We start from the raw sequence: 27,901 nt of genomic DNA, 5'->3' as shown, positions 1-27,901 counted from the left end.
CTCATCAAGGAGGGGAACCCTGATACCTGGCACAACACAGACGAGCCTTGAAAACATGATGCTTGGTGCACTAAGCAAGACCAAAAGAACAAATCCTGTAAGATTTCACTTATATGAGTCCTCAGCTTAGAGTGACATAAGGTACAGCAGAGATTACCACGGGAGAAGAGGGTAAGGCTGCTCATGGGATGTTAAGTTATTACTGAAAGGGTACAGAGCTTCTGCCTTGGCTGAGCTGTGAAGAAGCTGCAGAAACAGCAGGGTGGTGGCAGCACAATCTGGGAACATAATTAATGCTGAGTGTCCTCTTTAAAAGGGCAGCATTTTGGGGTGCCTGTGTGGCTCAGTGGGTTAAGCCTCTGCCTTTGGCGCAGGTCATGATCTCAGGGTCCTGGGATCCAGCCCCACATCCGGCTCTCTGCTCAGCAGGGAGCCTGCTTCCCCCTCCTCTCTGCCTGCCTCTCTGCCTACTTGTGATCTCTGCCTGTCAAATAAATAAAATCTTTAAAAAAAGAATAAGGGGCTCCTGGGTGGCTCAGTGGGTTAGGCCGCTGCCTTCAGCTCGGGTCACGATCTCAGGATCCTGGGATCGAGTCCCGCATCGGGCTCTCTGCTCAGCAGGGAGCCTGCTTCTCTGCCTACTTGTGATCTCTGTCAAATAAATAAATAAAATCTTTAAAAAAAATAAAAATAAAAAATAAAAAAAAGAATAAAAGGGCATTATTTTTTCCTTATGCACATTTTACCACAGTTTATTTAAAAATGAGGCGTTAAAGGGGTGCCTGGGTAGCTCATGTGGTTAAGTGTCTGACTCTTGACTTTGGCTCAGGTCCCTGATCCTAGGTCCTGCACGCATCCTGGTGTTGGCTTAGGATTCTCTCTCCCTTGATCCCTTCCCCCCAAGATAAATAGTAAAAGCATCCTGAGGTTTGCTCTCTGGACCCTTACCCCCGCGCCTGTCCAACTCCGCTCTTAGAAGCACTTAAGCTCCTGCTCAAAAGAAACAACAAAAGCCCACCCCACCCCGCCGCAGCCCTCCCTTCCAAACTCGGCTCCAAGTCCACGCCGCATCCGCGAGGGGTGGCATAGCGCTCGCCCTGAATCCCGGCCCACACTCAGATAGCTGTATCCTTGATGGAGCTCTGTGGGTCAGCGAGCTGGCCCGGGTCACCCAGTGGCCTACGCCATGTCACAGAACACAGTCGTTGCCTTCGAGACTTGGGGACATTCAAGGAAAAGAAGGCGGCGTGGCCCAGCGTCTCCCGGACGTCGGTCACCGGACACCGCCCTCCCGCTCCCAGCCTCGAAGCGCTACGGTCTGTTGCAAAAGCTCCTCATCCTGGCCGTGAAAGCGGCACCCGCCCTCGCCGGAAGCACCGCAGATTAGCTGTCGGGCCTCAGGAAGACGGAGCGGCTCCGGCTCCAGCTCCGGGACTGCCCGCCGGGCGGCCAGTCATAACCCGGCCGCGAACAGGGCGCAGCCGCAAACCTGGCCAGCGGCGCCCAGTCCCCACGGGGACTCCCACGGCCGCCCCGGAGTCCTCGCACAGCGCTCTTTCTCGGGGAAGCTGCCTCTAGAAGCCGCCGCCCGCGCAGTCGGGGCGCGCAGGGCAGCGTCCAGCGCCAGCTCGTGCGAGCGCCGCCCGTGCGAGACCCTGGCGTCCGCGACGGCCTCCAGACGCACTCGCCTGCGCTGAGGCCTGGGGTCCGACCGGCTTCTTCCGCCCCGGCCACGCGGGTAGGGTCCGCCGAGCCCCTCGCCGGCGACACCAACCGCCAAGCGCAGAAGTCCTGCGCACCCCAACCCGCCAACCCAGCCGGCTCACCGCGGACTACAAGGACCCGCCGCCGCACCGCCGGCGCGGCTCTATGACGCAAGGCCACGCCCACAAGGCAGGGCGGGCCTTCTTCATCAGGGGCGGGGCTGCGTGCTGACGCCACACGTCGGGGCGGGGTCAAGAGTTTGGTGCCCCGGAGTGGGGTGTCGGCGCCTCATTCGGGTGGAGCCGAGCCGGGGACAGGTAAGCGCGTACTGCCGCCGGGCCTGGCCCGGTTTGGGAAGACCCGCGCCCTCGGGCAGGAGGTAGGGGTTGCGGCAGAGGGCGAGGGCGCCGCGCCCTCGTTGTCGCTGGCGCCGCGGTGACAGGGAGTGAAGCCGGATGGAGCAGGGCTGACGGAGGGAGGTGGGTGGGACAGGGCTTGACGGACGGGTTTGACAGCCAATGGCACGGCGAGCGCCGCCTGACGGGCGGAGATTGGCGGGTGCGGGCGCGCGCGGACGTCGCGGGGGGCGCGCAGCGGCGAGCTATTGGCTGTGGCGGGCTTGGGGCGGGCGGCTGGGCGGATGTGAGGGAACGGGCGCCGCGGCCGGGGTGACCCCCAAGGTCGAGGAGGCGTCACGAGGGAGCCGCCCGGCGCTGTCCTCTGCCGGGTCGGAAGGGTGGCGCGCCCTTGATGGAGCGGTTGCGGACTGCGGGCCGCAGGCTGTGCTCCACCCGCGCCTACCGGGGCTGCGCGCCTGAGGAGACGCCCTTGCGCGGACCTCCCGCAGCACCCCGTGCGCAGTGCTCCTCCGGACCCAGCACCCCGCCTTACCCGTCCTCCCTGCGCTCCCCGGGGGACGCCTTTGAGAGGACCGCCCCCAGCACCCTGTGGATCCAGTACCCTTCGGGACTGGGTACCCCGCCTTACCCGTCCTCCCTGCGCTCCTGCGGGGACGCCCTTGACTGGAGTGGGTTCAGTACTCCAGAGTCAGCAGCCCGCATGTCCATCCTCCCTGCACTCCTTGGGGGACGCCCTTGAGCGGACCCCCCGCCGGACCCCTCTAGACCGAATAGCCCATCTCCCCATCCTTCTCCCTGCACTCCTGGGGCGATGCCCCTGAGCGTTATTAAATCTCCCCAGCACCCTGTACTCTGTGCGCCTCCGGACTCCGCACCCGGCCTTACCCATCTTTCTTGTGCTCCTGGGGAGACACCCTTGAGTGGACCGCCCTGCGGCCCCTTTGTACTCCCTACTCCCTTCGGACTCGGCACCCCGCTTTGCCCATCCTCCTCCCCGTGCTGGGGGGCACGGCCTTGGCAGACCACCCTGCAGCACCCCACCCTACTGGTCGCTCTTCGGAGGCCCTGTGGCCCGGTGCAGGCGAAGCGCCTTCTTGGGGCGGTATCCTAGTCATGCACCTCTTTGCTCGGTGGAGCTGCCCGCGCGAGCTGTGAGCTGTGTGTGAGACTCAGCAGAAAACTGAGTTTGCAGAACGGAGGAGATAAGACTCCTGGGCCCAAGGGGTGACCTCTGAGTGGCGTTCCCTGTGCCTTGTTCTGTGGTCCTGGACTGTGGAGCCGGGACTGGGGGCGTACTTCCAGGCCCACTACTCTGAGCGGCCTCAGGACATGTGGCCTGGAATGGATCCTGGTTTGCACAGTGGCAGGAGCTGTGACAGTCAAACCTCATTGTTTTCGCACAGGCACATTTCCTACGAAAACACGCAGTACTCCTCTAGGTTTGCAGAGTGGACGAGGACTGGATCTGGGAAAGCTGGAGCAAGATTGGAGTTTCCTGATGATTGAGAGCACATTCCAGATTTCAGGGTTTTTTTTTCCTTTGCAGCGCTTTTGAGATACAGTTTGTGTGCCGTATCATTCACTCACTTAAAATATACAATTAAATGATTTGTCTTGTGTTCAGTTATGTAGCCATCACCACGGTTTAGTTGCTTTCAAAAACTAATGTCAGAACCATGAATTTCTGTGGGTTTCATTTAAATTTGCCGAGTTTATTAAATACCAAACATTGTATTTATTGTATGTCTGTCACACCTACACCTACGTATAAGATCTGCTTCTAACTGATCGCACTCCCCACTGCCCCATTTGAAGAAAAAATACTGTGCTCTCTACCTTTTGAACTTTTAGATAGTTTTTTTAAATTTGGGGATAACTGCCATTATTGAGACTTATTTTGATAACTCTGCATATAAATTTGTCATATGTAGTTACAGCAAATTGTACGGAGAGATGCCGGTGTCCCTTTGCCTAGTTTCCTCAATTGCTAACATTTTGCAGAAACTAGAGTATGTTATCACAACCAGGTACTGGCATTGATAATAGCCAAGATGCAGAACATTTCCCTCCTTGCAAGGAGCCCTCCTCTTGCCTTCGTAGCCACCTTCTTTCTTCCTGCCTCCATCTCCTTAGCTCCTGGCAGCCACTAATCTCTCCATTTCTATGAGTTTGGCAAATGAAGCATGTTATATAAAGAGAATCATAAGGCATGTAACCTTTTGGGATTGGCGTTTTGCACTCCTCAGTTCTCTGACGACGAATGCAGCCTGCTGCCTTCATTTAGCTCCTTTTTATGCCTCCAGGTCTTGGATGCAACCCCATTAAAGGACATCTGAGTTGTTTCCATTCTTCAGATGTTATGAATAAGGCTCCTAGAAGCATTCATATGCAGGTTTTTATGTGAACGTAAGTTTTTGTCTTTCTGGGATAGATGCCTAGGAGTGCAGTTACGAGGTCATGTGGTGGTTGCGTGTCCAGTACTTTAAGAAATAGCCAGACTTTTCCATAGCGGCTGTGCCATTTTACCTTCCCACTAGTAACGTATTTGACTAGTAACTTTCTCCACATCCTCCCCAGCACTTCGTGGTGTCGTTGTTTTGTTTAGTTTTGTTTTTGCCATTCTTTTTTTTTTTTTTTAAGATTTTTATTTATTTATTTGATAGACAGAGATCACAAGTAGGCAGAGAGGCAGGCAGAGAGAGGGCGGGAAGCAGGCTCCCCTCTGAGCAGAGAGCCTGATGTGGAGCTCCATCCCAGGACCCTGAGATCATGACCTGAGCTGAAGGCAGAGGCCCAAACCACTGAGCCACCCAGGCGCCCCTGTTTTTGCCATTCTGATAGCTATGTAGTGGTGTGTCCTTGTGGTTCCAGTTTGCATTTCCCTGACAGCTGCTGACACTGAACACATTTTCATGTGCTTATCTGCCATCTGTGGTTTTGAGTGTATTTCTCTGAATACCCTTTTCCATGGTTGTCTGGATATTATGTTATACGAATGTGATTTATCATAGTCCGTAGGTGTCACCTTTATATCAGTTTGAGGGAAGTGTAGCCGTACCTCCATTTACATCTCTTTACTCTCCCTCATTTAAAATGCCCTTAAGTATTACCTCTGTGCACGTTTACAACCACATCAGACAGTTGCAATTTTTGTTTGATCTGTCCCCCATAATGAGAAGAGTCAAGAGACGGAAATTCTATTTACCCGTGTGTTCTTTCTTGTTTCATGATGTTGAGGGATTCCTTGTTTCGTCACTTCATTTCTGTCTGGAGAATTTCACTTAGTCGTTTGTTCCAAGGCAGGTCTGCTGGTGGCATAGTCTCTTCGTTTTCCTTCATCCTTTCATTCCTCAGGAGTGTTTCACTGGAGGTAGGATTCTGGGTTCACAGTGATTCTCCTGCCCTTGAGTAGTGTCGTGCCACTTTTCTTTTGGCCTCCGCAGTTTCTGGTGAGAGATCTGCTCTTCAAGTTGTAGTTTTCAGTTCCGATTTTGATATGTCTTGCAGTGGATTTCTTTGTTTATTCTTTTGAGGTTCACTAAGCTCAAATCTGTAGGGTTTTGTCATTATTATTTTGAACACTTTTTCAGCCCCTCCATCTTTCTTCTCCTCTTGAGATTCTATTGACATTTCCATGCCACCAGTAGTAGACGGCATTCATGTTCATCATGAAGTCCGTGTTATGGTCCCACATGTCCCTGAGGCCCTGTTCATTTTTCTTTCAGTGTCTATTCCCTTTTGTTCAACTTGAGTAAATTTTTGGTTGTGTCTTTGTTCACTGAGTTTTTTCTATCCTTTTCAATCTGTAGCTTACCCCATCATTTTAAAAAATTTTGATGGTTGTATTTTTTCAGTTCTAAATTTCCATTTGGTTCCTCTTCACATCCTTCATTTCTTTGTTGGGGCTTTTAATTTTTGTTTTGTTTTAGTTTTGTTTGTAAGCATGTTCATAGTTGCTCAAGGAAGCGTTTTGAAGCTGGCTCTCTTAAACTTTTTGTTAAATAATTCTAACATTTCTATTTTCTTGGTGTCTATAGATTGTCTTTTTGGGGAGGTTTGGTTGAGATCATCCTGGTTCTTTTTTTTTTTTTTTAAGATTTTATTTGTTTATTTGACAGAGATCACGAGTAGACAGAGAGGCAGGCAGAGAGAGAGAGAGGGAAGCAGGCTCCCTGCTGAGCAGAGAGCCCGATGTGGGACTGGATCCCAGGACCCTGAGATCATGACCTGAGCCGAAGGCAGCAGCTTAACCCACTGAGCCACCCAGGCGCCCGAGATCATCCTGGTTCTTGATGTGGCGAGGTGATCTTTGGTTATGTCTTGGACGTTTGGCATGTGACATTTTGAGACTTGAATCTTAAATATCTGAACACAGAGAACAGGTTTCTGCTGACACTGCTGCAGGTGCGTGGGTGCTGCCTGTTTGCTACTGGGCAGGGGTGGAATGTAGGCTCCCCCCCCCCAGCCTCCCTGGTATCTGTGGGGAGGGATTCCTTGTTATTGCTGTGTGGGTGTAAGTTCCGCATTAAGCCTTTGTGATTTAACCCTGCCTGGGAAGGGCAGGGTGCTGCCCTCTTACTGCTGGGCACAGGTGGAATGCAGGCTTCTTCCTGGCCTCTGCTGCCCTCATGGGGGTCACCTGGTGGAGCTGGAAGTCCTGGACCTTCTCTGACACCACCCGCTGGATCGAGGTGGGCACAGTGTTTTCTGTAGGGCTGACTGCAGGCAGCAGCAGAGCAATGATTGTCTACAAGTGTTCTGTCCTGCTCTGCAGTGCTTTTGTGGTCCTTTGGCCACAGGGAGCAGGCTTCATTCACAGCTTTTTCCAAGTCAGTTGGCATTTCTGGGTTGCCAGCTTCCTCAGCACCCAGTCTGGGATGTATGAAGCAGAAAGAAAATTGAGGACTTGATGCTGTGTCTTTTTGGGGCCCCAGATCCCTTCCCAGTCGGCCTCCTCCTTTCCACCTTGCAGGGTCTTCTGTTTTGTTTGGTTTAAATATAACATCTTATTTCTCTTCAGTTGCATTTAGTGGGAAACTGAAGTTCTATATGTGTCCTCCTTTGTTTTTGTTTTTTAAAGATTTTTATTTATTTGATAGAGAGAGATCACAAATAGATGGAGAGAGAGTCGGGCAGAGAGAGAGAGAGAGGGAAGCAGGCTCCCCGCTGAGCAGAGAGCCTGATGTGGGACTCGATCCCAGGACCCCGAGACCACTACCCGATCGGAAGGCAGCGGCTTAACCCACTGAGCCACCCAGGTGCCCCTGTTTTTGTTTTTAAGATTTATTTACTTCAGCAGGGAGGGGCAGAGGGAGGGGAGGAGAGAAACCCAAGCTGACGCCATGCTGAGTGCAGAGCCTGATGTGGGGCTTGATCTCATGACCCTGAGATCAGGACCTGCGTGAAAACCAAGAGTTGGATGCTTAACTGACTATGCCACCCAGGCACCCACTGTATGTGTCTTTAAATTTTTAATAAATAGTGACAAATGGCTTTGTTTTCCACTAATACCTAATATTTTATCATATAATTTATTTATTAATACCTAATAATTTGCCACCACCCTTGAAGAATGCCCGTCCAGCTACAACCCAGATTACCACATAGCGGCGGTCTGAGTGAGGACAGGTCAGCTTCCAGACCCACGCACTGAAGCTTGTTGGGGAGCTCCGACTTCGGCAGTGGGAGCCCCTCTTAGTGATCGGTCAGTGACCCACTCCACGTTAATTTGTGGTTAGGTTTACCTTGGGAACTTAAGCTTTTTAAGAGTTTTCACTAGTTGGTCTTTTTTTTCCTGCTGGTGAGCAGTAATTCTGTAGTCCTAGAATGCTCTCAGAGTGTGACCATGCTCTCATATCACAAAAAGCAGTGGGTAGGACTAGGAGTGATGGCTGCCTTGATTTTCTGGCAAAGGAGTCTGAACGCAGAGCCAGTGGTGTGTTTGACGCTCGCACAGCAAGCTGGAGTCCCTTTGCCTGTATGCTCTGCAGGCTTGACCGTCATTGCCACCTAGCACCTAGCAATGGCGCGATGCCTCTGCAGTTCGAAAGTGATTGTCACTACCTCCCTGTCCTTCCGTGTGTGCTTGGTGAGGCGTCACAAGTGAAACACATGGAATTCTTGGAGATTTTCCGCAACGCCGGGCCGAGTTTCTATCCGTGCCCCCTGTGCGCACATGCGTGCGTCACTGCTTGAGTGCGGGAAGCATCGTCCAGAAAGGAACAGCTGCGGGCATGGGGCAGACGCGGTCTTCTTGACTCATCGCGAACATCTCAATGAGTTTGAAGCCATAAAAGGAAAAGAAAAAATGTCTTCAAGATCAGTTGTGCTTTTTAAGTGGTGGTCGGGCAAGATGCATGGGCAACAGTCCCTTAACGGTGCAGGCTCTTTTCCTCAGACCCATTTCCCGAGGAGCCGCCTTGCTATCTTTTTTTTTTATTTTATTTATTTGAGAGAGAGAGACAGTGAGAGAGAGAATGAGCGAGGAGAAGGTCAGAGAGCGAAGCAGACTCCCCATGGAGCTGGGAGCCTGATGTGGGACTCGATCCCGGGACTCCAGGATCACGCCCTGAGCCGGAGGCAGTCGGCCGCCTTGCTATCTTGGCTGGACCTTGTCTCTGCCCCGCCTCTGCCCTGCCAATGTGGCTTCGTGACTTCAATAGCGTCAAGATCAGTTTATCTCTGCATTCTGTGCATGGGGAGGTGGCCTTGAGGAACGCATTGTGTCCGCCAGGGGAAGGTCCAGGCATGATAAAGGCCTGCTCTGGGTCAGCATGCGGTTGCATAAGGGCAGTATAGGGAATCCTTAGTCAGACATTTTCCCTTCGATTTTGCTTATCTTAAGTGTTCTTTTTCCCCGAAGGCACAGGTCTCTACCCGCATCTGGACGTTACTGAGTCACAAATGCTGTCATTTTGTGGTCTTTACTCAGACCTGTAGATCCACTCAACGTTTCTCCTTAGACGTGGTGTTTTTTCCTTTCACAGCACATACAGTTCACCCACTGACGTCTCACAGTTGGGCGTTTCCCAGTACATTGGGAGGTCGTGAGGACAGTGGCCTGACCTAGCTGTAGAGCCCCTCCCTCCCCCTCCAAAGAAGACCCACACCCATTAGCGGGCAGGTGTCCCCTCTGCCCTCACGCTGTGTAGCCACCAGCAGGCTCTCTGTCCATCCTGAACGCTTCACGTGAGTGAACTCATATAACCTGTTGTTTTCTCGTGGCCGACTTTCTTCACAGAAGGCTCTCGAGGCTCATCTGTGTCACAGCATCGTCTTCCACCCCACCCCTTCTTACTGCCAGCGGCTGCTGCGTTGCTGGCCGTACCCCCTTCCATCAGCCGGTGGACATTTGGGTTGGTACCGTGTTCTGGCAGCTCTGAATGATGCCGCTGTGAACATCCACACATACGGGTTTGTATACACACGTTTATTCCTCTTGCTTGGTACCTGGGAGCGAAGTGCTGAGTCACGTGGTAGCCCTGTGTGTGACTTTCTGAAGACCTGCCACACTGCATTCCAGGCAGCTGCGCCAGCTGTGTTCCCACCAGCCATGCGCGAGGGCGCCCGTTCCTCCGCGTCCTCCACGACACCTGTTTTCTCTTGGATCGTGTCTCATCTAGTGGGCGTCAAGTGGTATCTTAGAGTTTTAATTTGAAGTTCCCGAATGAATAATGATTTTAACCATCTTTTAATGTGTGTGTTGGCTGTTTGTGGATCTTTGGAGAGACATTTACTCCTGTCCTGTGCTGGTCGTTTGATGTGGTTACTTTTTTCTTTACTGTTGAATGGTAAGAGATTATACATGCATTCCACGTATAATCATGTGACTTGTAAATGTTTCTTCCTATTTTATGTTTGTATTTTCTGTTTCTCGATGGTGTCTGTGATGACGTACAAAGATTTTGATATCACTGCGGTCCAATTTATCTGTTACTCGTTCGCTTATATTTTTGGTTTCCTAACTAGGAACCCATTACCTGACTTAGGGCCACAAAGGCTTACTCCACTGTAACTTGGAAGTTATGAGATTCCAAGAGTCTTACAGTTCCTCAGCTCTTGCATTCAGGTCTTTGATCCATTTTGAGTTAATTTTCTATATGGTGTGAGATAGGGTCTAATTTTATGCTCTTTTTTTTGTGGAACTCTGGTTGTCCCATCACCATCTGTTGAAAGGACTACTTTTTGGCATCTCTGTCAAATAAAAATCTTCATCCAAACCAAAGTCAGAACATTTGGACTTTTGAAAATACAGTTTTCATGAAAGTGTATGAACAATTAAGTGTCTCTACCAAATGATGCTCTATTCTTACAGGGACTTCAGGGGACTCCAGAATTAGAAAGACAGAATCTGGTTCTTCCAAAATCTGGAATGTAAACCCAGTGTCTGCTCAGGTCCATCTAATCATGGGCGTCCTTGGGTGGAGCCATCCACTGGGGAGCAGTCTTTCTGATGAGTCATGTTAAGGGGCTTTGACGGTGGCCCTGTATCCCGGTGACTGGGCAGCCCTGAGCCGCGTGTTGGATTCAGTGACTGCAGACAGCAGCGAGATAACACGGGCTGTTTGCAGCATCGTGTGGAAAGGACTGCCTTTGGCAGAACCGAAGGAATGAGTGGTTTTGTGGTTGTCAGTGTGGTACTTGTGTCACTGGGCATCACAGCGCCTCAGTAATGACAGTTAGTGGAGGTGAGACTCATGCATCCTGGGGGCGAGCCCAAAGCAGAGACCATGGCGTGGCTCAGGAGGCCCGATGACAGTGATGCTGGAGGGGAAACACAAATGTTTCCCTTGGGACCTCAATCCCGAAGAGCGGCAGCGGTGGTTTCCGCCGTCCCTGTGTTGGCAGGTGCTCGGTGGACAGCCGCATGCTGAGGGCTGGGGAGAGCGGCTGGGACAGATGGCCGTGACTCCTGAGGGGAGAAGGTCACAGGCCATGGTCACATTCGAGACCCGTGGACGGCCCGTCTTCACCCTGCACTGGGCGAGATTGCGTTGGTGGCTTGATTGGCTCCGGAGCGCCCACCCCGCTGTTGCTTCTGCGGCTGGTCTTCGAGCGGCAGAGTGGGCCGGCGCCCTCTGCGTCTGAGGCCTTGTGCGGACTCTGAGTGGATTCGGGCCAAGAGGGAGAGACCTGTAAACAGTCCCCGGGTGTGTGGGGGGGGGTGAGTTTGCACGGCAGTTATTTCAGGGGAGTCCTCGGCAAATTCTGGTCTTGGATCTCCTTTAGGAGGTGTGGACTTGGGTGTGGTTGCTTCCGTGGCGCCAGCTTGGTGGCACAGGCGTGAGGGAGGCGTTAGGCCTGCACACCTGGCCACCTGTGGGGGTGGGGAGCTATGGCGTGGGCCTTGCTCCCCTCCCCGGCCCCGGGCAGCCAGGATTCTGGCAGGGCAGGGGGGAGCGGCACCATGTCCTCAATGCCTCCCACAGGGGCCCTGCCCGCAGGCTTGCCTGGGGTCTCGGGCGTGGCTGGAACTGGTTCACAGTGCTCTGGAACAGGCTGAACTCTGCACAGTTTGGTGGCTGCAGCCGCTCGTTCTGTGGCACAGCTGTGCTTGACAGAGGTACGTGTGCAGTTCAGTGAGATTGTGACCAAGGTCCACTCAGAAGCAATAAGTACCCAACCACCCTCCCTGCCACAGCCCTTTCCCTCTCACCCTGGCCTCTCCCCTCCTCTCCAGCTGCTTCATGGCCAGGAGGAACAGGAAGGTGGGAGTTGCATCCTGGCCCTGCTGTTGACGGCCCTGTGACCCTACGGACTTTCTTTCAAGAAAGATAGTAAAACTCAGAAGGGCAGTCTGTAAACAGAAGAGCTCATGCCTGCCTTCTGGGGGTTTGCGGGGTCCGCGAGGAGTCCTGACGCGTCACAGGGCTGGTAAACGCTTCTGTCCGGTCGCTGTGTGGACATCCCCTCGGAACCTGTTTAGAGCGCAGCCCCTGGCCCGAGCTCAGTGCTTAGGAAGTGTGGCGGTGTCGCAGGGCTGTGTTGGCCGCTGTGTCGGCCGCTCCACGCGGTGCTGTCCAGCCTGCACACGACGCTCCCTGTCTCCGGCCCACGATGCTTGCTCTTCTCTGCTCCTCCACACTTTACTGCCGCTGTCTTTCCCCTGACGGACCCTCTGGCTTAGAATGCCTCTTCTCCTTCACAGCTAAATGCTCCCTCGAGGCCTGAAAACCGCAGCTTTCCCGAAGCCACCCTGGGCTGCTCTTTCCTCCCATCTGGAAGGGACGGGCCTTTCCAGGAGTTTTGTTGGCATTTTTGGTGCTTCTCAAGTACTCCGTGTTCTCTCTGCAATTTTTTTTAATTTCTTCTCTTTTCTACCTGATGATAATTATTTGAGGGTGACCAAAATATTTTCCAGTTTCTCTGTATGTTCAGAACAGCACGGGTCCTGTAACTCCTCAGTTGTTTCAGGATAGATTAGAGATATTTTTCTTTTCTTTTCTTTTCTTTTTAAGATTTTATTTATTTATTTGACAGACAGAGATCACAAGTAGGCAGAGAGGCAGGCAGAGAGAGAGGGAGAGGGAAGCAGGCTCCCTGCTGAGCAGAGAGCCGGATGCGGGGCTCGATCCCAGGACCCTTAGATCATGACCTGAGCCGAAGGCAGCGGCTTAACCCACTGAGCCACCCAGGTGCCCCTAGAGATATCTTTCTGATTTTATGGTTAAGCCTAATCTGATCCTCATGAGATGATCCTGGCTATCTTTTCTGGGATTGTGTTACACACACGTAAACTTGAAGAGCATCCCATCGGTATCGTGGGCCTCACAGCCGTCCAGCACGTCCACGGCCGGATCTTCCCTGCCGTGCTGTGTGCTTGGGCCCATTCAGAGGAGATGGGTGTGGGTGGGCACTCGCTCGGCCGGGTCCTCTGCACCTGGACCCTGGCGCTGACACGGAGCTCACGGCCAGCCACAGCCTGCGTCGGTTTTCCCTGCCTGATATATCACTCTTTCTGACTTTTCTTCTTTTTTTTTTTGTGCAGACAGTCGTGAGAGACTTCAGGACAAGGATGTTTCACTTAAGGACTTGTGCTGCTAAGTTGAGGCCGTTGACGGCCTCACAGACTGTGAAGACATTTTCACAGAACAGACCGGCAGCAGCTAGGACGTTGGGGCAGATTCGGTGTTTTACCGCCCCCGTTGCTGCTGAGCCATTCCTCAGCGGGACTAGCTCCAACTATGTGGAAGAAATGTACTATGCTTGGTTGGAAAACCCCAAAAGTGTACACAAGGTAAGGCACCCGGGAGTGGATGTCTTCATGTGTTTGGAGTCTTGGCCTGACGTTGGCCAGCCATCCAGGTAAGTGCCTGTGTCCTAAGGAGCCTTCTGGAAGGTAGGCAGGCCAGCCGGCAGGCGGCACAAAATCCCACCCAGCGGAGTCATCTGCATTGGCAGCTCGGCAGTCAGCCCGGCCCCCAGCGACCGCCCCTCTGGAGCAGCGTTCCCCTCTCACTTGGCACACGGCACGATGGAGACCTGCTCCCTGGAGACCTGCTACCTGGAACAGAAGGCTTGTTCGACTTGCAAGCATCTTGAAGAGGCTCACGCACCTTTCCAGGCCTCCCTGAGGATGCCTTGGGTACAGACTCCAAAGACACGAGGCAGACAGCAGCTACGACCCTGCAGGATACTCTTCTATCCCATCTTCCTGAGAAATCTTAAAACCATTGTGGGCGAATGATGTGTAAATGGCATTTTCGATCAGTATGCTTCTGTATTTGAAAGTAAATTCCGTGCGTGCTTCTTTCTCATTCCCCTCTGTCGCCTGTAAGGCACGTCCGTCAGAGCCCCGTGTGCACACGTTTGCTTGATACAGGGCATGCCTGGTGGCCGAGTTTCTTCCTAGCATTCTGGCCAGTGATGTTGGCAGGTTTTCAGGCCAGGCAGCTGGCCTGGTTACAGGAACTGGAGGGTGGGTCCCCCAGTTTCCGTCTGTGCCCCGTTTGCAGGCCGTGGGAGGTTTGGAGGAGACGGTACACATGAGGTGCCAAGGGTGCCTTGGCCTCTTCCTTCCTCATGAATCTTGGGGTCTCGTTGTCAAAAGGCAGCTGCTTCCGCTGGGCCCCTGAGAGTGATTTTACCTTGAAATGTTCGTGACATTTAAGGTTGGGTACGTTCATGTGGCTGCTGGAGCCACTGGCCTGTCTCATCCTGGTCTGAGCCTCATTGCTGGGCAAAGGAGGGCATCCAGCTGGGTCCTTCCCCGTTCCCTTGGCAACCTGGAGGCCACCTGGCTCCCTGAGCAAGGTGAGACTTGGTTTCCTGTGAGAGTAGCTGTATCCCTGGTCTGTACACAAAGGACCATCCAGAGGTGTCCCGAGAAAGTGGCCCTGCCGGCGGTGCTAGCCGTTGGCCACTCTGAAGACCGGCGTTGCGCGCTGGGCTCTGGACTAAAGCTCGCCGGGCCTGTCCCTCGGCCTTCTCCCCAAACATAAGCTCTGTGGAACCAACCACAGCTTCTGTCCTCTGGGCTGTAGTAGTGTGTGGACTCCGGGCACGGTGGCGTGTGCCTTTGCGGCGTCCAGACTTCATTCCTGTTCCCGGGGAGCAGAGCACGGGGACGGCTCCACTGACGGGCCGGGGAGGAGTGCGGGCTGTGGACTGGGTCCTTGGGCTTTGCCGTCAGAGTGAGCGCTCAGATGCTGCAGAGCAAGTGTGCCGGCTCTCAGGAAGGGACTTGCCAGCCAGATACGAGAATCCGCATGGGTCAGCATCCTTAGGCCAGATTTTATGTGCTCGTGTCTGTGGCGGGGATTCTCCAGGGGACAACCCATCTTCTAGAAAGAGACGGGGGCAAGGCGGCTTAGTCCGGGGGTGTGCTTCTCCACTGTCTCAGCCATGGGGAGTCGATTTCCTCTCCGAACTGGGATAGGCCTCCTACCCGATGTGTCCGTGTTTCTTCAGAGACACAGTCCGGAGCTTGCATCAGATTGCAGAGGCCTCCGTGATGTGGGGAAGTCCTTAGAAATGTTAACTTCTCTAAGAGTGCTTCGTTTGTACTTTTGTTTTAGAACCCATAGTCTAAGCAGAAATGATACACTAGATTTGAAGATGGAGATGGTTTGGCTTTCGGACCCCCCGTGTGTGCATTATGGTACGGTATAGACTCTGTGCCTTGAGGTCTGGACCTGTCCTCTCCCTCTCTTTCGGCCCAGAACTTACTCATATCTGGCAGAAACAGAACAATTTTAGCATCTCCCCTCGCTGCCCTGCTACACTCAGCTTTCCAATTATTTTAGCTTTTTATGATATTTTCAAACAGTAGAGGGAAGAGAATAAAGTGAGCCTCTATGAGGAGACCCACGTCCAGCCTCAGCAGCACTCCACAGTGTGCCAGTTTCTAGAACCTCCTCCTGCCCCACTCTTTTTTTGCTTGTTGGTTCACTTGGGTGGGGGCCCAGGGGAATCTTTGAAGCCAATCCAGACCTGTGTCATTTCTGCACGACTCTCACCAACAGGAATGTGGTCTTTACCACACCTAACAGTTCACAAGATAACTCTCCAGCGTCTACTTCTCAGCCTCAGCCGGCTGTGCCTCTCTTAAAGCATATGTGCTGATTTGGTTTGAAGATTTTTATTTATGTACTTATTAATTTGAGAGAGAGAGAGAGAAAGCGCGCACGTGAGCAGGGGGAGGGAGAGGGAGAAGCGGGCTCCCTGCCAATGTGGGGCTCGATCCCAGGACGCTGAGATCATGACCTGAGCCGAAGGCAGATTCTTTTTTTTTTTTTTAAGATTTTATTTTATTTATTTGACAGAAATCACAAGTAGATGGAGAGGCAGGCAGAGAGAGAAGGAAGCAGGCTCCCCGCTGAGCAGAGAGCCCGATGCGGGACTCGATCCCAGGACCCCGAGATCATGACCCGAGCCGAAGGCAGCGGCCCAACCCACTGAGCCACCCAGGCGCCCCCCGAAGGCAGATTCTTAACCCACTGAGCCCCCCAGGCACCCCATGGAACACTTACGTTTTTAAATGTTTCGCTGTGAACACTGGTGACGTCCATAAGCCGTTCTGAGCTGGGGCCCTCATGCCCCTGGTGCATGGACAGGCCGCTGGCCCCGACTCCGCCCCCTCCCCGTCGTCACCTCCAATCTAAATGCCTTATCCAGCACAGCCCACCACTGGACCCCATTAGGAACCCTCAGCAGGGGCGTTTTGTGTCAGCAGACCTCCCTCATGGGAGTCTCAGCTGTGTTGAGGACAAGTCAGATGACAGCATCTTTTTTTTTTTTAAGAGTTTATTCATTAGAGAGAGCGCGCACATACACACAAGCAGGGGGAGCAGCAAGGAGATGGCGGGGGAGAAGCAGGCTCCCCACTGAGCAGGGAGCCCGATGTGGGGCTCGATCCCAGGACCCCGGGATCATGACCTGAGCCAAAGGCAGATGCCCAACCAGCTGAGCATCCCAGGCGCCAGAGCAGCTTATTTTTGTTTAAGTCTTAGAAACACTTGGAATGAAAGCCATATCGCCCCATCAGTATTTCAGAGGTTGGGCACCGGCGGACCCCATTTGTGTGCAAAGGCACGTCCCCCCATCCCCTGACCACATACACACCAGCGGAGCGTGGTGTCAGCCCTGCGAGGGGAGATCCTGGCTTGCTCCCGGTGCTGGAGCTGGAGGGAGGCCCTCTCTGCCTCTGGCTCTCCCCGGAGCCGCAGAGCTTGCTTCCCCTGCCAGGCCTTCTTAGTGACCTCAGCCTTCTTCCGAAATAGTCTCTTCCTCTTCTCGTTAACCACACCCATTTCTGTGCTATCCGGGCTGCTCCAAGCACAGGGACAGGTCTGGTCCCGTGTGCTCCCTGCACCTGGACAGTCTCCAGACTCATTCCCACATTCTGCAGCCTGGACCATTCTGCCTCTTCGTTCCATGCTCGTGAGAGACAACCCCCTCGTTTCGTGTAAGAGAGCCAGATGGGCAGAGCACAAGCACATCATCCCCCATTCACAGTGACACGTGCCTTTTCCCCTGGCACCGTGCAGTTCTGAAGCCGCCCTGGCTGTGCCCAGAGACCTCTGTGCCGGCCTCAGCGACAGACACTCACATAGTGCGGGCTCACAGGTACATGGTGGGATTTCAGTAATGTCATCCCTTGGTGGTGCTCGGCTTTCCCCATCAGCGGTACCTCAGCCACGGTGACCGGTGTGCGTGGAGGCACTCAGTAGGCGGGGTACCTTCCCTAGCGGCCGCAGGATGCTGATAGGGAGCCGGAGTTCATGGCCACGGTGCAGGGAACAGGAGGCAGTTTGCAGCCCAAAGCTGTGCGGTTGGAGCACAGGAGCGAGAGGCAGCGGGGAAACATGCTGGGGCAGGGGCCTTGTGCACACTGGCCTGGCCGCCACCTCTCAGCCCCAGGGCCGCAGGTCTGCCTCTCCTGGAGGGGGCTGTGATAAGCCAAGCCCGGAGCTGTGTGAAGGTCTGCGGGCTCTTGGCTCTGCCGCCCTTGCGGGTTGAGAAGAAGGCCTCTACACCACGTTGTTGTGACTCCCAGGGTCAGATTCTCTTGGCACCTGTGGGGACTGTGCTATGTGGGGACAGCCCCCCGAGGTCCTCTCTGGCAAGGTATGAAGGGGCCGCCAGCCTTCATCTTGAGCAGAGGCTGGGAGCAGCAGTCACGGTCAGGTCACACAGGGCAGAGCCGAGGCAGCTTTCCTTTGCTCGTGTTGGGGGTCGCTGAGGTTCCGCTCTTGCGCCCACAGGGAGGGAAGGTAGCAGAGGTCGTCTGAAGACGTTCCCTCCCCTGTGTGGTGCTGGGCCTTCAACACGACGGTGTCGCTGTGAGTGAGGGGTACCCAGGTAGAACCTCCAATTTTAACTGCTTGCGTAGAGATGGCTCCGTGGCTACAAGTCAGGCAGGCCCGGACCCCAGGGCACTGCCATTCCCTGCCTCCCAGACACGGTGCTGGGCCGGTCACAGCCCTGCCAGCAGATGGAGGGGTGAGAGCCACATGGTGGGACATTGGGGCAGGCACACACAGCGTTTTCAGGGAAGGCTGTGACCCAGCAGTTGGCACAACGAGGGCACATCGGGCGGGCATGAGGACCGTCCAGTGCAGCCTTCTCATATGCAGCAGGGACAGGGGACGCAGAGCCACGCACCGTGGCTGGGCCGCTGGGCTCAGTGACCTGAACGTAGTGCAGAGCTTCTAGCACACCTACATGGGAGGAGCCCGTGTGGGGGGGGCTGGGGAGGACAGGAGCTTCACAGTGGCCCCCGGCAGCCCGCGAGCCACCAGTGACCACCCTCCACTTGAGGAGCTGCCCCTATCGGTCTGTTCAACTGAATTAGCCTGAAGCAGCCGAACCCTTGCTCCAGGATGGCCGCAGGCTGCTTGCCGCCCTGGCGCTTGTGCTGGTGGTGCAAGGAAACACTGTCGGTACCAGGACTTAACCATCGGTCGTTCATCAAGGGGCAGGGATCCGACCCAGACCCGCACTCCCTCGGCCTTGCACTGGCCTTTGCGCCCAGGGATTGGTCCAGTCCGGAAGCTGCCTTACCCACCCCCAGGCTGGCTTTACGCCAGGGCCCTTGGCAGGGTGCTGCCAGAGGGTGGTGGTGGCATCGGGTGACCTGCCAGGCCGGGGTGCTCCATGCGGGCAGGTAGGGCCCGGTGGACAGGAAGAGACGGGGTGGTCAGCCCAGAAGCCAGCGGCGTGGAGTCGGTGGCTGGATTAGAGCTCAGTAGCCCCAGGGTGGAGCATTGACCCTCAGCTCCTAGAGCAGCTCCACATGCCCTGGGGCTGCTTGTCATGGTGCGGTGAGGTTTGCGGGTACAGGGGTGGGTCTCTCTGTTTGCCACGAGGATCTGGTACACACGCAGCCAGAGCGGCTTCCCTGGCCTGGCCTGGCCTGGCCGTGCCCAGCCCGTGGGAGGCAGGCTCGCCACCGCCATGCGCTTGTGTCCCTGGGGCCCTGAGGTCGCGCGCCCGTGCTGGCCGCCACGTCAGACACACCCAGGGCCTTTAGGCAGGTGACGGGGCTCAGGGTGGCATGTTTGCTGCCCCTCTGACACTGCAGCGCTCTGTGAACACCGGGAACCGGGCCCTGAGGCGCCTGTGACCTGCTGACAGTGAGTAACTGAGGGCAGAGTGCGTCTGACTCCCCACCCGCTCTCCCGTCTACCGCGCCCACCTGCGCCAGCACCCTTTCCAGGTGGGGGGGGGGCGCCTCTGCATTCTAGAGGCCACGGGTGTCTATAGCTGACACCTCACCTGGCACCACACCTGACACCGCACCTGCCACCCACCCCCCCACCCAGGCACCACAGCAGACTGGTCCGGCTGCTCTCCCTGTGGCGGAGCCTGAACCTGTCCAAGTTTGACTCGGGTGTGCTGAGCGCCTTCTGTGTGCAAAGCCTGAAGTAGCTTCCTGAGGGACATGTGTGTGGCTTTCGAAGGGCTTCCTCTGCTTAGAGTGGAGACAGGGTATGACGACCAGGAGAGCCCCTTGTGGTTGCGGGAGGTCTGGGGGTGTGAGGGTGCTGGCTTTTGGAACAGAGCTTTGCAGACCATAGGTGGATGTTTTCGTTTATCTGAAATTCAGAGTAAGAATTCTAGTGGTTTTGGGGGGGGAGTTTGTTTTTGTTTTTTTGTTTGTTTTGTTTTTCTGGTGTATTTTGGATCAGAATACTCTACCTGTTTATACTCAAAACCTCCCGTGTTTTGGTGAGGTCATTTCGGCAACAAGTGATGGTCTCAGCCCCACTCGTGGGAGGGGGTGGCAGGCCCACACCTCCACTGATTGCTGTCCCCTCTTCCCGTGTAGCCTGTGGCCTGGCTGCAGCCGACTCTCCAGTCCTGTCTACCAAGTCACCCTGTCCTGCAGGGCTCACGGCACTGGCTGCCCCTGAGGTGCCATCTTGTTCCACGTCCACCCCATTCTGTTTCCTGAGAGAGGGGCTCCTGGTGGTCGTCCACCTGTCCCCAAACCCGAGGCAGCCTCAAGCTGGTTTCCCTGGGACTGAACTGTCCAAGAGCACTGCCGGGCTACATCATGGGTGCCTTTGGGAAAACTGTTCCCGTGCGGGCAAAATGTCACTGGAAGCCTCCTGTCCTGTGAGACTCCCCGGGGCAGGTGCCTTCTCTCATTCTCCCTTCAGACCACCACTCCCTCTCCAGTGGTGGACGGGGGACGGAGTGTCCGTTAATGGCCACTGCTAGGTTCAAGGGCAGGCAGTGGGACAGAGCATTTCCTTGGTGGGTTAGTTGTGCACCAGTAGCTGATGGAGAGATTGGCGACGGGGTGTCTGGACCCTCAGCGTGAGTCTGGTGGCTGGGGGCTTGTGTTGCAAGGCTGTGTGGCGGGGCTGGGACTCCCTCCCGGCTCGGTCTGACACGGAAGGCCACCCTCTGGGCCCAAGTACCGCAGCCCCAGACCGCAGCCAGTGTCGGTGGTGCCTTGTTGGTCGAGTGTGTTCCGGAGACAGGGCTGGACGTGCTGCTGGCATCTGCGCTGAGAGGTCACCCCGCCGGCCGATCCCCAGTCTTCCTTCCCTGTCTGCTTTGTCACTGCAGTTAGTGCTCAAGCACAGGTCACCACGCCACAGGGTTAAGGTGTCCGGAGAAGAGGAGCGAGTTTGGCTCAGAAAGGAAGGCACGTGTGCCGCTTGGCACATGCGCACATGCACACGGGGTTTTTCTCAGTAAGACACCTGGGGCCACTCGCCGCGATGGCACAAGGCCTCACATTGCCAGGCTCAAGGAGCAGATGGGCAGGGATAACTGTCCTCTTCTGGAAGCTTCCTCCTCTCAGAGGGAGGGTTCCCCTGACTGGCCCCTTGCGGTCACCGCTCCACTGAGTACGGCAGCGGCGAGCACGCAGGTCTGAGAACCTGCTGCTGAGGTGTGTGCTGGCAAGGGCAGTGGTGCTCGGACAGGAAGCCCTCTCCGGGTGGTGCCGAAGACCCGTGTTCCCCTGTGTTCGGGGCCCGGGGTGAGGGACAGAGGGAGACAGGGAGAGAGAGGCTCCTTGGGGAGCAGAAAGCACCAGAAGGATGGGAGCGGTTGTGTGGGGTGGGGAGGCCTGCCGCCAAAACGTGACCTCCACTTGCAGAGACTTTCCAGCCAGTTCTGGTGATGGCTGACAGCCATCAAAACATGCCCGTCTCAGTTTTCGGGGCGGTGGGTGCAAATGAACAGACACGCCGCCCCAGACTCCCGCTTGCAGAGATCCGCGTGTGAAAGCCCCCCCGGTTGGTGGCAGGGGGCTCGCTGCTTCTGTGGGGACAGCTCACCAGAGGTCAGGTGCCCAGCCTGGGGGGCGGTGGGGGTGAGTGACGGGAACCGGGCGCCACATTCCAGCCGCTGTCCTCCTGCGGACTCCCTCCTCTGCAGGACTGGTGTGAACCAGTTTCTTCTGCCTCCAGCACCAGCCCTGCGTTTATCCTCAGCCAATTGGAAATCACCTGGAGTTTTATTTCGAGCACAAAAGAAGGTCAGAGGGAGGAGGCCCGATGGTGGTGATGGTACCCCCCAATCCCCACTTTCCGGGGCCGGGCTGGGTGGGGCCCCTGCCGCTGTTGTCTCCTGGCCGTGCCCTCCGCAACTGCTGGAGAGGCCTTTCATTTCTGCATTTCCTTGGCAGGGTGGGCGGGTAAGCTATGCTGTCGATGGGAGGGCTGTCCACTGTCCCGTGTCCCTGCAGCCGTCCCTGTGACCTGGCTGTCCCAGTGCCCTGGGCAGCACGCTGTTGGCTTTTAAGCCTCACTGCCACCTCGGAGCTCCTTCTGGGCCAGGCCCTCAGTCACTGGAGGCCTGGACGGAGGCCAGGGAGAGCCCTGGGTCCGAGCCACTCTCCAGATGCAAGGGCTCACTCAAATGTGCTGGACAAGCCCCACAGGGTCAAAAGGATATGGGGGTCCAGTGTGTTAGCTCGTTGTGTGCCCGTCCTGAACCAGGTGGGAGCTGGGAGGCAGCCTTCCCTTCCCCCACTCAGGAGGCCTCTCTTTCTCTCCAGTAACGAAGGCAGCTGTCTTCCCGGGTAGACAGGCTTTTACCCGTGTCACAGGCAGGCCAGGCTGGTGGGGGAAGGAGGCGGGGATGGCCTGGACCCCCGGGTCCTGGATCGTAGTGGGTGCCCCAGCTGTCAGGTTTCGTGCGGCACAGGGCGCTGTACGTGGGCGTAAAGGCAGGTGCCAGGAGAGAGCCCGTCTACCATCAGTTGACACGCTGCAAATGAGCTGGAAAAGTAAAAGCAGTAAAAGCTTGACTAACGAGTTAAAACATTTTACAATTGTTATCTGGACACAAAGGCACATAAAGTGTGCAACTCAGTATTGGACGGTCATCCCACTAATGGTTTGATTGTTGAGAATGACCTTTTCTGAATACAAAAGGAGGAAGTTCTCGTAGAATGATCTAAAACATTTCGCCCGGCTCCCTCCAAAGCAGTTACAGGGAGAGACCAGACTGCCCCACAGGAGGCAGTGCACCAGGCCTGCGCTGGTGACAGGCTTGTGACCGGTCACACAGGGGCCCCGAACAGCTGAACTGAGCCTGCCTGAGAAAGTGAGAAGGCGGTGAGGACCCAAGCCATGGCCTCGGTCACATACGGTCCACTGGTGCGGTTCCTGCCGAGCCCCGGCCCAGCTGCTCTAGACGGCGTCCTGATGGCTCGGTGCCCGCCGAGCCCCAGCCCAGCTGCTCCAGACGGCGTCCTGATGGCTCGTCCTGGGATGTCGAGCACAGAAGTCAGCGATATTGGTTCCAGGTCTAAATCGTACTCTTGGAGGAACCTCAGACACTGAGGGAAGACAGCGTTCCTGTGTCTGAACTTGCTGGTTTCCAGTAGTGCTCTTCCCAGAGGAACGTCCCTCAGCCTTCATCCCTCTGAGCTCAGAAACACGTTTTTGAGACCTCACTTCTTTGCCTGAGGTGACAAACTACCGTAGTTCGCGGTGTTCCTGTAAATCGCAAATGGGACCTTCGGAGCACGGAATACGGAGGACAGAAGAACAGACGGAACCAGGATCGCGATAGCACAAGGTGGTTGGGAGCAGCGGTCACCCCGGTGATGCTCTCACTGCCGACAGATTATGGTCTGGGTGTCCTTAACCGTGTGTTTCGCTCTCGACGACAGACCTGTGAGGGTTATTCGGGGCTGTCCTCCCCTCACAGGACGGAGCACAGGAAGTTGGGTGACTCACCCACGTGTTGGAGCGGAGATCCAAGTTCTATCCCCAAGCACGTGCCCCCAGTGGCTCCTAAGTGGCCCTCCTGAGTTGGGGCGAGGCTGCCTCCCCAGCGGCCAGTGAGGGAGCATGGCAGCCTTCCACACATAAGCCCTGCACGCCTTCAAGGGCCTCATTCTGTCTTGCGCTTGGGAACACAAGCATGAGCAAGGCCAGCCCAGGCCCCCCAACACCTTGCCCAGCCTCTGCATTTGGAGAGACACTTGGAAGGCTTGGTTCCCTTCAGGTGGTTCCGTCGGAGCAGCTGCAGACCCACAGACAAGGGCCAGGAGCGCCGGTCTTCCAGATAGCTGGGCCGGGGCAGACGGGCTAAGGAGGTCTCTGTTCCCCTGCATCCTGGCCGCCCACCGCAGAAGCAGTCATCACGGCTTTGGAGTGCTGCGGCCTTGGGCCTGTGGGGTTTCGATGGCAGGGCTGCTTCGCATCGCCTGCATCTTAGGGCCGGGAGAAAGGGGGCATCCCGGGGGCCCCAGCCTGCAGGGGTGCAGTCAGGCCGTCCGATTAGGAGTGAGTCGGCCCAGCCAGCCTGCCGGTGGGCGGATATAACTGGGACATGGCTTGCCTGCCAGGAACACTGCTCTTTGGGGCTAAAAATGAGTCCTACGTCCTAGGTGAGCCATGGGGTAACGCGAGTTCCTTCTTTGTCTTTAGTCATGGGACATTTTTTTCCGAAACACCAATGCTGGAGCGCCGCCGGGCACCGCCTACCAGAGCCCGCTCCCCCTGAGCCCGGGCTCCCTGTCTGCCATGGCGCGAGCACAGCCGCTGGTGGACACGCAGCCTAACGTGGACAAGCTGGTGGAAGACCACCTGGCCGTGCAGTCTCTCATCAGAGCCTACCAGGTAAGGCTGCGCCCACTGGCTGCCAGTGCCCCAGTGACGTGTCCTGGAGCCAGCGCGCTGTCCCTGCCCGGGAGCCCAGGGAGGCAGAAACGAGCCATGCCCAGAGCAGAGGAGCCAGGGACAGCCAGTCTGCCCCTGCCTGAGCACGTCCTTGCCACCCGTAGGCCCTGCCCTGCAGATAGCTCCTTTTTCTTTCCATAAGTTGACAAGAAAAATTCCTGGGCAGGGGAAAACGGTCCTTGCCAGGGTCTCAAGGGGGACTGCTGCTCACCAGGAGGGAGCAGGGACCGGCAGGGGTGCACCCCCTTCTCAGTTGCCAGCACCCACATACGACAGGAGGAAATGAACCCATGGAGTTTGGGACAGGAGCAGAGCCCATGGCTGCATGAGCAGGGCTGAGGGGCAGGCTGGTGTCCTGGAGCCTTCCAGTTAGCAGTCCGTGCCATCAGATGCTGGTGGGCAGGACAGGCGGGGCTCCCCTGACCTTTCTCCACCGGGCAGGGAAGAGCCCAGAATTCAGACCGGAAGGCCGGTTCTGAGAGAAGCTCTGAGGACAGGAGGAGAAATCGGGTCTGGGGGTTCCCTGGAAGGGAGCACCTGGGCTCACATGGAGTTCTTATCTCTTCTGGGTGCATTTCCAGGAGACGCCACGGATCAGGGCAGGTGGCACGGGCCGGGCAGTGGGTCCTGGCGAGTCGACAGACACCCCGAGCCACGTGGCCGGCATGGCCCTGTGCTCTGGAGTGTTGTTCAGTGGGTGTTTCTGGAGGAAGGAGACGCATTTGGTGGCTTCTGACCGTTGCCTGGCTCGTGTAGCCTCGTTAACTTCACGCAGTCCCAGGTCCCCCTCTGCAGCCGCCGGCTCTCACACTACTAGCAGAGTCCTGGGTCAGGCAGCCAATGCTTGAGGTTGGGCGGGATTGTCTTCCTCCTTTTCCTTCTTAGTTCAGTTCAGATGCCGAAGCCTCTGTGCCCCTCAGTGCGGCCTGCGCTCCTGTCCTTGGGGGCACTGGTGTGCTGAGCTACACAACCCCACGGGGGCGTCAGCCCCTAGTGGGCCCCACTTGGTTTATCCAGGGAAACTCAAGGATCCCCGAACCGCCAAGTTCACTGTGACCCAAGTTTATCTCTGTTTACAAGCACAAGAGCACTTTCATGATAAAATATTCGAAGGCTTTTTTTAACTGATTTTGTTATTTTGGGTTAAGGTTTGACCACGTGTGACTCCCCTCCCCCCCCACAGCCCGCGGGTCCTGCTTAACCACTGCTTGTGTTATTGCTTCCAGGTCAGGGGTCACCACATTGCAAAACTTGATCCTCTCGGAATTAGTTGTGTAAATTTTGATGATGCTCCGGTAACTGTTTCTTCAAACGTGGGTGAGAATTGATCTGTAAACGCTAATTTTAATGTAATTTTACTTTTTTTTACCCCTTCCCTCTTTTTTTTCTCCTGTCCTTTTGTGTGTGTCCCCCTCCCTCGCTGGCCCGTCCGTAGATACGAGGGCACCATGTAGCGCAGCTGGACCCCCTGGGGATTTTGGACGCCGATCTGGACTCGTCCGTGCCCGCTGACATTATCTCCTCCACAGACAAACTTGGTGAGGGTCTGGGAGCGGCCAGCGCCGCGCTGCTTAGCTGCTCCGATCACAGCTGTGATGGCCAGGACGTCCTCAGACGGAAGGGAGAGGCTCTTAAGTTTCCTTCATTCTGATCACTTGAAATTTAGCGGGTTTGGGGCAAGTTACTTTTATCCCAGCTTTTCACCCAGATTCTGTGAGCTCCATTGTCTAAGTCTCAAAATTGGAGAGTACAACTCGGGGCAGACCCGGTTTGTGACATGAGAGATGACCTCCCGGGCAGGCGGGTCACGTGACGTGCCAGAGGCCGGCTCTGCTGGCTCGGTTTCCAAATCCCAGTGTGGCACGGCCTCTGCCCGAAACGGCCTCGCTCCAAACTGTCGTCGTGTGTGGTGCTCTTGGCGCAAGGCACGACCTGCCTTTAACGGGCGAGTTCCAGAGTGCACTGTGCACTGGGTGTCGATTCCCAAATGCTGGTGATCACACTGAGGAAGGAAACTTTGGAAGGCATCCCGGCACGCGGGGAGGTGTGTGGCGCTCGGGCAGTTGCTGCCCCGCGTCCCCGCTACCTCCTCTGCCGCCGCGAAGCACACATAAGCGCGGCTGGGCTCACCCTGCGGTTGCTTTCTCAAGTTAATCTGCTCTCGGTCACCGTGCCGCTAACCTGTGCTGAAATGACTGATCCGGAAATGGCCACGTGTCCACCAGACGCACCATGCATGCTAATAAAACTCACGATTGCCTACCTGCCTAATGCTGCTCTCCGGGAGGGGACAGAACTCAACTCCTCGAGCACTGGTCTCTAACCTTCTGTGATACCCCAGCACCCCGTAGATGTCGCTGGGCTGGGTGTGGGTGGTCAGGCTCCAGCCAGGTAAGGCGAGGTTTCAGACAGCGTCAGCTCCAGGGTACGTGTTAGCTAGCGGTCTGTCCCTGCCTCTTCACTGGAGGAACACTGCCGGAGGCTGCCGGGGCTGCTTCCCCTCACTTCCTCCTCCCCGCACAGCCCCAGCAGCACCCCAGCACCGTGCAATCTGTGCTCACCTATCCTGAAGCCCCTCGGCGCCTCCCAGGTGTTGAAGTTGGGGCCTCTCTCCAGAGAGGGGTGAGGGCCTCCGGCACCAGGACACCGCAAGGCATTCCGACAGGAAGGGGGCACGGCAGGTAGGGGTGGCCTGTCCTGCCCCAAACTGCAGCACCGCAGCGGCACCTTTGTTACGTGGGCGCTGCCCTGGTGGTCCTGCGCTCTCGCTCGAACTTCAGGGAGCAGGGTGTGAAGCTCTGCTCTGTCCCACATTGAGACTAGTCACGGCAGGACAGACCCGCAGCCCACAGGCACCGGCAGAGTTGCTCAGAGGTCCCCCGACGCTCCCAGCCCGGCTAGTCCGTGCAGTCTGGGACGCCTGGCCGTACCCCAGTGTCCCTGTCCCGGTGCTGGTCGAGGACAGAGGCAGGAGTGGGAGCAGGGCCTCTGTCATGCTTCCCACTTCGCTCCCGGCCACCGTGGCCTCACTCTCCTAGAGTAGTGTCCCAAAGCGTTTGTGGTGCACCAGGACAGCCACACAGACGTGGCCCCAGAGCCCCCGGGCTCCTTTGAGGAAGAGATGCGGCCTCTCCTGGCCAGGAGCCCTTCAGAACCACCCAGAGCAAGTCAGGGGGCAGCCCCTGCTCTGCAGAGGAAAGTGCAATTTCATCCTGAGAATTTGAAATGGTTGTGATGAGTTCTTTCTTGAGGTATAAAAAATGGAAATAGTGAACCTGCAGGAAAGTTGCTTGAATTGTGTCACCTTTGGTCCGTGCACGTCTTCGGGAAAATAGCCAGCCCGGCGCGCCCGCTGCTCATACACGTGGGCACTTCTGGGTGCTTCTATGCCCCTCGCCGCCTCCAGGCCACGGGCCTGGCCTCAGAGCCAGCTCCCCTAGCAGGAACCCCGGCTCAGGATGTGTCGCACCTCCTCATCTGTGAGGCTGTTTGAGAATCGTACTCTTAGAACAGTGCCTGGAGCGTCCCACGCTCCGCAGAGCTGTGAACTAGTACAATTACGATCAGACTTTCGAGCCAGGTAGCTACCAGGCCGTCTGGTAATGAGGTGAATTCAGAAACCGAGGGACGGAGCAAGCAGCCCGGGGCCACCCCCAAGTTAGTTTTGGTGAGAGAGCCCCAGAGCTGGGGCTGGAGCAGGGTAGGCTGCGTGTCTGTTTGGAGCCTGGGTCCCCCTCGTGC

At 56.1% G+C, this 27,901-nt stretch overlaps 1 protein-coding gene across 5 annotated transcripts in view; it reads left to right on the top strand.

Moving 5' to 3' along the window:
• Window positions 1-1,915: 1,915 nt before the first annotated feature.
• OGDH (oxoglutarate dehydrogenase) overlaps window positions 1,916-27,901 on the top strand; it is a 55,004-nt gene continuing 29,018 nt past the window's right edge. For 2 of the 5 annotated variants that reach the window (XM_044245741.1, XM_044245745.1), the window contains exons 1-4: window positions 1,916-2,021; window positions 13,051-13,299; window positions 23,909-24,100; window positions 25,596-25,698. In XM_044245741.1, the coding sequence (XP_044101676.1) occupies window positions 13,078-13,299; window positions 23,909-24,100; window positions 25,596-25,698 (517 nt within the window). In that variant the 5' untranslated portion in view covers window positions 1,916-2,021; window positions 13,051-13,077. Of the gene's footprint in view, window positions 2,022-13,050; window positions 13,300-23,908; window positions 24,101-25,386; window positions 25,478-25,595; window positions 25,699-26,496; window positions 26,552-27,901 lie in introns of those variants that run through there. The other 3 variants (XM_044245743.1, XM_044245740.1, XM_044245744.1) reach the window with 2 other exon arrangements.

The sequence above is a fragment of the Neovison vison genome, chromosome 4 (assembly GCF_020171115.1).
Source record: "Neovison vison isolate M4711 chromosome 4, ASM_NN_V1, whole genome shotgun sequence".
In the NCBI taxonomy this organism is placed as follows: domain Eukaryota; kingdom Metazoa; phylum Chordata; class Mammalia; order Carnivora; family Mustelidae; genus Neogale; species Neogale vison.
This window is presented reverse-complemented; position numbering and strand designations above follow the sequence as displayed.